The sequence below is a fragment of the Podarcis raffonei genome, chromosome 7 (assembly GCF_027172205.1).
Source record: "Podarcis raffonei isolate rPodRaf1 chromosome 7, rPodRaf1.pri, whole genome shotgun sequence".
Classification (NCBI taxonomy): domain Eukaryota; kingdom Metazoa; phylum Chordata; class Lepidosauria; order Squamata; family Lacertidae; genus Podarcis; species Podarcis raffonei.
This window is the reverse complement of record NC_070608.1, coordinates 82,944,987-82,956,874: the sequence shown is the minus strand read 5'-3', so window position 1 is coordinate 82,956,874 and position 11,888 is coordinate 82,944,987. Positions and strand designations below refer to the sequence as shown.

The 11,888-nt window shown below is 44.7% G+C and overlaps 1 protein-coding gene across 1 annotated transcript; it reads left to right on the top strand.

Moving 5' to 3' along the window:
* Positions 1-2,269: 2,269 nt before the first annotated feature.
* LOC128416910 (cytochrome b5-like) lies at positions 2,270-2,940 on the top strand. The gene has a single exon (XM_053394957.1). The coding sequence runs from the start codon at positions 2,279-2,281 to the stop codon at positions 2,678-2,680; it is 402 nt and encodes a 133-aa protein (XP_053250932.1). The 5' UTR covers positions 2,270-2,278; the 3' UTR covers positions 2,681-2,940.
* The last annotated feature ends 8,948 nt before the right edge of the window (positions 2,941-11,888 follow it).

Sequence of the window (11,888 nt, the reverse complement as noted above, 5' to 3'; positions counted from 1 at the left end):
CCTAAGAGCCAAGGAGATCATCAAGAGGGCAGCAAAAGAGGAGCAGTGGAAGAGTTGGAAACAATTCTCAGGCTTTCTTAAACTTGTTTGGTTCTACAGCATATGTGACTGGATGGGCAAATATCTGTCTAGACAGCAGATTAGAGTTTAATTAGGTTTCTGCTCATTTCTACAACACAGGCAGAAGACTCTATTTAGAGGCTTTTGCCATCTTCAATGCAGGCTTATTTGTGTCTTGTTCATTTACAGCATATGCTTCTTTTCTATTTTATGTTTATCTTTTCATTCAGTTACCTTCCACTTATTTTTTTATAAGCTACCCAGAGAAATTTGTGTTGCAAGTGTTGCATGAATATAAATAAAAAACAACAACGATGAGTGTTTGTAAGGGTCTGGGAACCAAGACTTATAAGGAATAGTTGAGGGAGTTGGGTATATTTAGCCCAGAACAGAAAAGACTGAGAGGATATACAACAGCCACCTTCAAATATCCAAAGGGAAGATGGAGCAAGCTTGTATTCTCCCGCCCCAGAGGGTAGGACCCAAAGCAATGGCTTCAAGTTATAAGAAAGGAGATTCCCACTAAACATACCCAACTCCTATTTGGGGACTTCCCTGGCTTTTTTCTGGCCCATGTAGGACCAGTCTGGATTGTTAGCATTGGTGAAGACTTGACATTTTCATCCTCCCAAAAGTTTTTGATTTAAGTTTCCACTGAAATGAGGCTGCATTTTAATGCATTGTTTTAATGTTGTATTTTAATCTTGTTATTTAAGTTGTATTTCAAGCAATTGTTTTTATATTTGGTGTTAGCCCGGTCTTGGCTGGGGAGGGCGGGGTATAAATACAATTTATTATTATTATTATTATTATTATTATTATTATTATTATTATTAAACATCAGGAAGAACATTCTGGTGGTAAGAGCTGTTTGACAGTGGAGTGGACTTGCTTGGAAGGTGGAGGACTCTCCTTCCTTGGAGGTTTTAAAGCAGAGTTTGGATGTCCATCTGCCTTAGTTGAGATGGTTGAACTAGGCAACCCTCGGGGTCCCTTCCAACTCTACAATTCTATAGGAAATATGAGCATAAGAAGAACCTGCTGGATCAGGCCAATGGCCCATGTAGTCCAGCATCCTGCTCTCACAGTGGCCAACCAGATGCCTGTGCAGGATCTGAGCACAAGAGCCCTCTCCCCTCCAATGGTCTCCAGCGATTGGTATTTGGAACCATTGCTGACTCCAGCTCTGGAGGCAGAACACAGCCAGCATGAAAATGCCTCTTACGAAGCCCTACCAATCCTTTATCACTTTTGGAATGGTCTTTTGGACTCCCAGCTGCCTGCGCAAAGAATCAAACGCATATTTGGAGCAATGTGAAAGCTGGATGCCAAAGAGCACCACGTGGCATGGCTGGCATGCATGCCTAGCAATGTCTTTCAGTACCTGTGTGACCGGGGAGCACTAGTCAGCTTCTAGAAGGTGGACGAAATGTTAAAAAGTGGCCTTGTGAGACCTGCAAGTTGTCAAGAGCTGTAAAATGTAGATGCCAACAGCGATGAACTGATACAGACCTGCAAGGTCAGCTACATCTTGCTATTTTCAAATAGGGGGAAGAAAAAGAATTGACTGATGTCAAGACTGGTTAAGGTTAAGCTCTGAGAGGAGACTCTCTTCTTTTAAGTTAGCCATGTCCAACATTTGTCATTAATATGTCTGGCAACCTGATCCCATGGATCATCTTTTGCAGCAATGAAGTGTGCCGCTGAAGTGGCAGCACGAGCCTATTCAAAGATCGCTGAATCGTGGGTGGGCAGTGGCGCTGCCGGTCAGGCCCTAGTCCAGGGACACCAATTTTGCCTTTGTTTTGATGCTGTGAGCAGAGTGACAAATGGTTGGGAGTGCAATAGGATAGCCTGAGCACAGCAGCCCTTGAAACTGACCTGTTCAACTACTTATTATGTATGTCTGAGGATGGAATCCCAAATACGTTTATTCTGCAACTGATTTGAAACATCTCTTTGTGATAGTGCTTAGGAATGCCTTCCCTTTGGAACGATATTTGGCAGCCCTTTGTGAAAACATTAATTTGCGCATTTGCAGTGCCCTCAGCAACATAGTTATATGTACCCAAATCTGTGTAGCTTCATGACAGATTGGATATCCCTTTGCTCTGCTGTCTCTATGTGTTGCCTCTACCAGCATCAGAAGTGGTCAGTCTGATGCCTTCAGGAAGTCCACAAGCAGGGCATGAAGGCAAAAGATGGTGGGCGAGTCTGAATGGGGTCGATGAAGGAGCACGGTAGCGGCGGGGACGCGCCGGAGACGCGCGAAAGGAGGCCCGTCTTCACCCTGGACGAAGTGGCGAAGCAAAACACCGACAAGGAGACCTGGCTGGTCATCAGCGGGCGCGTCTATGACGTAACCCGCTTCCTCAGCGAGCATCCAGGTGGAGAGGAGGTTCTGCTTGAACAAGCTGGTAGAGATGCCACTGAGAACTTTGAAGATGTTGGCCACTCTATGGATGCCCAAGAGATGCTTGACCAATACCTTATAGGAGAGGTTCACCCGTGTGACCGTAATCCTAATGCCTCTAAGGTTCCAAACAAGTCTCCCTCAAAAGAATCAAGCTTCTGGTTCGTCGTGATGGTGCCTCTGATCCATGCCAGCCTGTCCCATTAAGTACCAGCAGAATGAGATGGCATGCTGTCAACATTACTCTTTAGCAGGAGACCAGCAAGAGAAATGGCTCCACCAGCACAGCGCAGACTGGGAACGGCGGCACACCTGCCTCTTCTCGGGTGTTTTCCTTCAGCTTCTTTCCGTACATGGTTTTTGAAACGGTTAAATGGGTACATTTTTGTTTCAGTCTTCTGGTTTACATAGTCCTAACTGTCTGCCTTTTTAATCTGCCTGATCTGTAATAAAGGACTCTCCAATTACTCTGGTCAAAAAAAAAAAAAAAAAAGAAGGCAAAAGATGCTCTATGTACCAACCACAGCTTAGCGAGGGTATTCAGAAGCACACTGCCTCGATAATTTATCATTTCTTTGTTGCATTGATATCCTACCTTTTCTCCAAGAAACTCAAGGTGGTGTACATTTGTTCTCCCCTTCCTCATTTAATCCTCGAAACAACCCTGTGAGGTAGGTTAGGCAGAGTAGCAGTGAGTGACCCAAGCTCAAAGCTTCATGGCTACATTGGGATTTGAACCCTGGTCTCCCAGGTCCTAGTCTGGCACTCTAACCAGTGCACTGCACTGGCTCTAGACATGGATATTCCATGACATTATCTTTGTTGTCAGCTATTGAGAGGCATCTTGGGAGAAAAGCAATGACAAACCTAGACAGCATCTTAAAAAGCAGAGACATCACCTTGCCAACAAAGGTCCGTATAGTTAAAGCCATGGTTTTCCCAGTAGTGATGTCTGGAAGTGAGAGCTGGACCATAAAGAAAGCTGATTGCCAAAGAATTGATGCTTTTGAATTATGGTGCTGGAGGAGACTCTTGAGAGTCCCATGGACTGCAAGAAGATCAAACCGATCCATTCTTAAGGAAATCAGCCCTGAGTGCTCACTGGAAGGACAGATCCTAAAGCTGAGGCTCCAATACTTTGGCCACCTCATGAGAAGAGAAGATTCCCTGGAAAAGACCCTGATGTTGGGAAAGATTGAGGGCACAAGGAGAAGGGGACGACGGAGGACGAGATGGTTGGACAGTGTTCTTGAAGCTACTAACATGAGTTTGACCAAGCTGCGGGAGGCAGTGGAAGACGGGAGTGCCTGGCGTGCTCTGGTCCATGGGGTCACGAAGAGTCGGACATGACTAAACAACAACAACATTGAGAGTCATGTACAGTGGTACCTCGGTTTACAAACTTAATCCATTCTGGAAGTCCGTTCTTAAACCAAAACTGTTCTTAAACTGAGGTGTGCTTTCCCTAATGAGGCCTCCTGCTGCCGCTACCCTTCCACCATTCAGATTCCATTCTTAGACAGAGGTAAAGTTCTTAAACCAAGACACTATTTCCGGTTTTGTGGAGTTTGTAAACCAAATCGTCCTTAAACTGGACTGTTCTTAAACCGAGGTACCACTGTACTCAGTCAACAGGTCTATCCTAAGCCAGTGGTTATCACATCTCAAGGTGGTTAATTGGATATGTTAAAATGCAGTTTGTGACACACTGGTTGGTCCTGGCTACTGCCAATAAATTCCAATGGGTGACCCTGAGTTCTAGTAAGTTTTCCTGTACACACTCACTGATGTTTGGGAGTTATACAACTAAACACAGCAGATAATTTTGGAAACAGGTATTCGGAGCATGAAAGAATTTATTATTTGAGGTGTGGCCCCCAAATATTTTGCTTCACAGGCTTTGGAACATTTGTTTATACGCATGCACCTAGTTTGAAATACAAAGCAAGTAATTAATGGGGAAAACCCTTTAATTATGTGTTGGGGAGCTGAAAATTTGGTATACAGAAGCTTTCAGTGTACGTTTGATGACTGTGAACAGATATGTTAAAACATGCTGCAATCTTCTTTTTAAGAAAGCAAAATGCCTTCAAAACTAGAAGGGTAATCTGTCCTTTGTGTAGTTTTGTGTTCGGTTATTTTTAATTCCCCCAAGAATGAGTCTTATTCATAATTACAGTTCATCCATAATTCTTCACTTGTGTGGAAAAAGCCAAATGCTTAATCCTAAAAGAAGAAAAATGGCAGACAAGGCTTTAGCTACCTGTCTACCTTATTTTGCCTGTTCAAAGTTGACTGCATTATGATCCTACTCAGAGTAGTTTGATTTTTTTTCATCTCCTGCACACAATTCAAGATGCACATTTTCACCCATAGTTAAGGGTAGGACCAGCCTTAGATATTTTGGTGCCTGAAGCAGAAAATCCCTGCTGGTTTGTGAGCCTGCCAGTGACCCAGGACATTCTCGCAGATGATTGCATGGAGCCTTCTGACTGTCTGAACCGGGTGTAGTGCCAACTATAAATCTTATTGAAAACTCTTAACCAGGTGTTGCTCTCACAGAGAAAGCCAAAATAAACCATTTTGCCTCTGTTGAGTGAAATATATTAGCTCTCCCTGGATTTATTAGCAGTCAAGTTCGGCCAGTTTTAAAAGTTTAAAATTTACACCTGTTGAACATACTTATGCTAATGCATCATATAATCCCATAAGTGGCCCCAAAGCCAGCAAAACAAGCATTAAGAATGTCAGGGCTACCAAAGGCACTGAAAGAATAGCCCTGTTGGATCAGGCCAAAGGTCCACTGTTCTCACAGTGGCCAATTAGATGCCTATGACCCTGTTGAAGTTTGGGGAGTGCCTTTTTAGAATGATGTTAGCATGGGGTCCCTAAAATTGTCTCTGATTCTCCAGGGTTCTGCTCCCTCCTCAAGATCTCTAGAAGTTAGATCACCTCCCTTCTCCACCCCAGCCTTCTCTCTCGGTATGTACCGTGGATGTAGTTTGTCTTTACCTGCATGCACATGACTAGTAATGCATGGCCAAGTATTTCACACACTGCAGGTGCCAAGGTATATATTGAACTCCCCCTATATTTTGGTTAAATTACTGTTCTTCTCAGTTGTGAGTCTTTGGAACTCCTTGTCCCTGGGATTCATCACCTGCTTCATTTAGATGGCTGCTAAATACATATATATTTTTTCTAGATTTTAATGTAGTTGATGCTGTTCTTTTCCTGCTGAATGGGGACTAAATATTAAGCCAGCCCATTTGTCTATCTCACTCAGTATTGTTCACTGTCATGGACTAGCTGGATGCAGAGAAGTGGTGGGAGGCACTAGTTGGAGAACTCCCAAGGAAACCTGCAGGAGAAGAAGGCTCAGAGCCAGGGGGTTGGTGGTGGGACAATGGTGAGTGGTCAGAGGGAGAAGGAGCAGGCTGGGAGGAGGAGGTGTCAGAAGCTGAAGAGCTAGCAGGGTTTAGTGAGCAAGAAGAAGCTGTCAGAGGGCAGTGCAGACTCAGAGGCAAGAGAGGAGGGGGACCAGGAGACAACGATGAAGCAGGCTGCTGAAGAATCCAGGGAGTCTCCCCCTCCTGCTGTGAGCAGCTCCCTCCCCACTGGTCTCCCAGAACATGCAGAGAAATGAAGAGGGTGGAGCAAAGAGAGACAAGACAACAGAGCCTTACGCTGCTGGGGAATGACCATGGGGAGGAGCCTTAGAGAGTGGTGGAAAGGTGAGGACCTTCAGTCTCCACAGTTGCCTCATTCGGGCAAGTTCTACTGGGAAGGACTGCTGTGACCACTAGGACTGAGCTGTTTTGGTGCTTTGAATAAACCGTCAAGTTCACTGACATCAGGTGCTGTATTGTTTTATTACTGACCAATGCCTGATTCCAGCTCCAGCTCCTGAAAGAAACACATATTAGCAGCCTCTCTCCAGGGATCCAGACAGGAGCTTCTCCTAGTTCTATCTGGAGATGCCAGGGATTGAATTTAGGACATCCTGCATGCAACGCAGATGCACCATCACTCAGCTGTGATCCTTCCCCTTACCTGTAAGACAGCTTCAATATTTTATTATTTAGCTTCCTGCTTTGCAGTGTTTTTGTGTTTACTGTTTTACAATGCTGTTAACCACCTTCAGAGTCTTAGACTGACATATGGGATGCATTGTATACAACTGGTGTCTGTCGACTGCTGGAATGCTTTCTGATCGTGTGGATCCTTCCACTGGCAGAGTAGCGATCAGGGTGATGTTTGATGATGCCTCCTCTTTGCAGCCCCCTTCCCAGTACTTATCACACAGTTCCAAAGAAGATTGGGGAAGCAGGGACTTACAGGGGAAGGAGGAATTGTGGAAGATTGCCTCAATCTCCTTTCTGTTTATGAAGTCTCTGCTGGGTCAGTCTTCTGTCAATGGAGGGACACCATTTGGATATGACCCAATAAATATAAAACAATTATAATAGTATACCTTTAACTCAAGGAGGGACGCGGGTGGCGCTGTGGGTTAAACCACTGAGCCTAGGACATGCCGATCAGAAGGTCAGCAGTTCGAATCCCCACGATGGGGTGAGCTCCCGTTGCTCGGTCCTTGCTCCTGCCAACCTAGCAGTTTGAAAGCATGTCAAAGTGCAAGTAGATAAATAGGTACCACTCCGGCGGGAAGGTAAAAGGCGTTTCCATGCACTGCTCTGGTTCGCCAGAAGCGGCTTAGTCATGCTCGCCACATGACCCGGAAGCTGTACGCCAGCTCCCTCAGCCAATAAAGTGAGATGAGTGCCGCAACCCCAGAGTCGGCCACAACTGGACCTAATGGTCAGAGGTCCATTTACCTTTAACTCAAGGAGTAGACCTATTCAGGATTGCCCATTTATAGGCTTGCACTATTTACGTGTACAGGATTGCTGCATTTTTTTTGTCAACCACTTAGAGGCATTTTTCTTTTCAACCAAGCGGTATATACTTTTTTTTAAAGAAATAAAAATGAATAAAATTTCACCATCATACCAGGAAAAATGATGTGGAATCCCCTTTATTTCCACTTCTTATTTTGATGGCTGCTTCTTTATGGATTTGTGAAAATTATGATTTGTTCTTCAGACATAGGAAAAAATTCTTCGGACATGGGAAAAATTCCTCCCGCAGCTAAATATCAGAATCACATAAAGAACCTTTACTTACCCTACTCAGACTTCTCTCTCATAAGAAAAGCTGCCCTTTTATCACTTACCATTCCGATTAGTGAAAGTTGCAAATGCTTAGAGACTGGGTCTCACAGGCTGGAGAAACATAAGCATTGATTTAGCTTGCCATCCCTTGAGGGGAAGAAATAAACTGTAGGGCTAGAAATGAAACAGAAGATGCAGAGATGCTCAGCTTTCAATTTGCCCATGATCTTGCTGTGAGGGGGTACACAATTTTCTGAATCATAAAAACACACCCATGATAAAGGAATCTGACAACAACAACATTCTGTCAACATTTTCGAATGCTAACTAGTTGTTCACTTGCTACCACTGAGCCAAACTGTTCTACGTGCTTCTGATTTAATTTGCTGAATTATCTGTGCAATTGCTTATCCGTTTGTTTTAATTAAGGTAACTGAAAATATTTAACTAAGCTAGAGACTTACTTGAAATGGAGTAATAGAAAATTAGTTTCAGAAACCACCAGCAGCAACAAAGCAAGAAACAGGAGCAGAAAGAATTAAGGATACCCAATCATCTTCCAAATTAATCTAGCTAGCTCTTCAGATGAATTGATTTCTGTTCTGTTATTTACTCCAATTTTGATCTTTCACATTGCTTGACCTCAGTGATCATTGAGTAGAATGAGCAGTTTAAAGGAATCTAGCTCTTTAAGGTTTGTGCTCTTAATGAAAAAAGGAAAATGAATCTTTGAAACAGATCCTTGTTACTTATTATTTTAAGATGTTTACAATCTCATATTGGAATTAAGTCATTCCCTGGGCTTGGAAAAGGGAAGTCAGGTATTTGCCCCTGGAAAACGAGTCATAGATTGGGAAATGATACAGCTTATTTTATGATCAGCATATTTTGAATAGGAGTCAAGAAGGACACTCTAAGGGAGTATTCATGTGAATTTGCTCACCTTGGTTGTGCTATGAAGCAAGTACCATTTGTGTGGACAGGTGGAGTCCCCCCTACCCCAGGCGACCCCGGAGTGGAATAATGGCTCAAGACAAGGTGCTATGGGATTAAAATTGGCCACAACTTTATTAAATTTCAGATGTAGGGAGACCTTGGCGCAGGCATTGGGCGTTTATCCTTCCCAGTCCCCAGCTGGGGATCTGGGAGACATCAGGGTTATCCAGAATGTGTGGGGATTGGGCTGGCTCTGGAGAACATATGTTCAAGCAGAGAGCCTGCCCCCCATTTCACCACTGTTGGTGGGAAAAGCAATGACAACCTCTTGGCGTATGGCCAATGCCTCCCCACAAGACCCCTTTAATGGGGAACCCTGAGATCACTGCCACAAGAGGGGCATGGGTCACCCCCTTTAGGAAGATAGACTAAAGGATTCCGCCCAAGGCCTGAAACTGCCAACGTTGTGACGTTTTGCTATGGGGAAGGCAAAACCTGCCAATGCAGGAAAATTCCTTTCCGGCCCTTCAACAGTGACCCTTACGTAGCAGCACCTGCGTACCTGTGGAAATGAAGTTAACCTGCAAAAGACGACTTGACTGAGGGAGGGCAGGGTGGGAGAAGCTCTGGAGCCAACTGACGCTTCGCAGGTAAGAGTCACCTTCTGTTGTGTGGGCAGGGTGGTCCCTCCCCTTACCTGGCCGATCCCCTGGCAACGCCTCCCCAGGCGGGATTGGGCAATTGGCTGAGGTTGGCGGAGACCTCCTGGTATCCAGCCTGGGGAGGATCATAGAATCATAGAATCATAGAGTTGGAAGAGACCACAAGGGCCATCGGGTCCAACCCCCTGCCAAGCAGGAAACACCATCAGAGCACTCCTGACATATGGTTGTCAAGCCTCTGCTTAAAGACCTCCAAAGAAGGAGACTCCACCACACTCCTTGGCAGCAAATTCCACTGCCGAACAGCTCTTACTGTCAGGAAGTTCTTCCTAATGTTTAGGTGGAATCTTCTTTCCTGCAGTTTGGATCCATTGCTCTGTGTCTGCTTCTCTGGAGCAGCAGAAAACAACCTTTCTCCCTCCTCTATATGACATCCTTTTATATATTTGAACATGGCTATCATATCACCCCTTAACCTCCTCTTCTCCAGGCTAAACATGCCCAGCTCCCTTAGCCGTTCCTCATAAGGCATCGTTTCCAGGCCTTTGACCATTTTGGTTGCCCTCCTCTTGACACGTTCCAGTTTGTCAGTGTCCTTCTTGAACTGTGGCGCCCAGAACTGGACACAGTACTCCAGGTGAGGTCTGACCAGAGCAGAATACAGTGGCACTATTACTTCCCTTGATCTAGATGCTATACTCCTATTGATGCAGCCCAGAATTGCATTGGCTTTTTTAGCTGCCGCGTCACACTGTTGGCTCATGTCAAGTTTGTGGTCAACCAAGACTCCTAGATCCTTTTCACATGTACTGCTCTCAAGCCAGGTGTCACCCATCTTGTATTTGTGCCTCTCATTTTTTTTGCCCAAGTGCAATACTTTACATTTCTACCTGTTAAAAGCCAGCCTGAACTAGTAGGATCCGGGGGACTGTGCACGACCACGCAAAAGGCACTGCCCTTTGGATGTGAGGAGCGGTCATTTCTGCAGATGTTCTCCAGCACAGAATGAGGTTCTGCACATGTGCAGACAGCCCTTAGCAGACCAGCTGCTCAAAGCCAGCTGCCTTTGGGGTTCATGCATGTGCAGACATTTTTTCATGTCCTGAAAAAAGCACTAACACTTGTTTCTGCATTTCTTTCTCTTTCTCTTTCTCTTTCTCCCTGCTGTCCCCCACTCCTCAGATCTTGCAACCAAGCAAAAGCATGCACACTCAATATAAGTTTAAATGGCAGATGTTATTCAGTATCAGACTTATGTTTTACCTACTGATCTTTATTTTTTACTCCTGTGTGAGGCCAAAGTTTGACACCCTCTTTCCAAAGCCAGATAAGAGGTGCTGGGCTTTGGGAAGAAATTGTGAGGGCTCTGGCAGGGTCCTAGAGCCCTCCAACTTCCTTCCCAAACCTTGACAAGCGCTTGCCCAACCTTGGGGGGGGGGACTCTAGCACCCTGTCAGAGCCCTCACACCTCCTTCCCGAAGTTGGTTTCAGTTTCTCTTAATTTCTCTTTTTTTCCAAGCTAAAGTTCAGTTCTCCAGATTTATCATTTTACTTATTTTTTTTTATAAAATAAACTATTATGAAGATTTGCTAGCAATTTAATCCCCATTTCTCCCAATATTTGCATTTTTGTATGCAATTTTGGCAAATATGTATATTTTTGCAAGCATTTCCCCTTGTTTTGTATGTTCATGAGTGCATTTATGCACTTTCCACATGTTGTGCACACTTGAGACATAAGATTTGACTGGAGGGCTGCAAAATTTAGAGAAGTATGGATTTTGAAGGATGGTTGTGTTTTAGTCCATGTATTGTTTTGGAAGTTTCTCCTCCACCCCCATCTGGAGCAACACTTTGGGGGGAGTATGGCAGAAAATTAAAATGATCTCTCTAAAGTGCTCAAGGATGCCACATGCTGGCTTTCTGAATTGGATAATCTTGATTCTGTCATGAACTCAGGATCTGAGTTGGGTCAGTATCTCCTGGACTCAGTGCTCCTCTTTGCCCATAATATGGAGTTAGTAACGGTGGCCTACCTTACAGAATTGTTGCACAGATGTGAAAGAACATTTATGTGAAGCACTTTGAACATTCTAAAGCTCAACAGTTGCTATGACTACATATCTATATATCTGCCAATCTATATCTTGCCTATCTATCTAGAGAAAATTGGCTGGAATGAGGAGGCGACGGAGACTTTGCATCACCAAGTGACCACCTAGCTTTGCGGGTGTCTGATGCTTAACTGTACGAGTATTATATAGATATAAGCCCTGTGACTGGTTTCGTGTGTGCGTGGCATGGAAGAGGGCGGATAGTAGTTACAAATTACCATTACGGCGCCGCGATGCAGCGGCTTAACTCAATTTAGCAACCAAGTCAATGTTTTGCCAACAAGCTGCCATCAGGACACTGTGCCTTATTAAAATCCCAGCCGCGCTCGGGTACTGACTTTGAGAGGTTGGTGGGGGCTGCAGCGGAGAGAGAGGATTGGGGAGGGGGAGAAAGGTTAAACTGCATATCAAGTACTGAAGGGAGCTGAAAGGATGTGGAGCCCAATTAAACCTTCAGCGCAGCTCTCGCTCATAAACACTTGCTCCTTTTATTCCCCCCGGATCACATTTCCGAGGCATTTCGAGAGGGAAC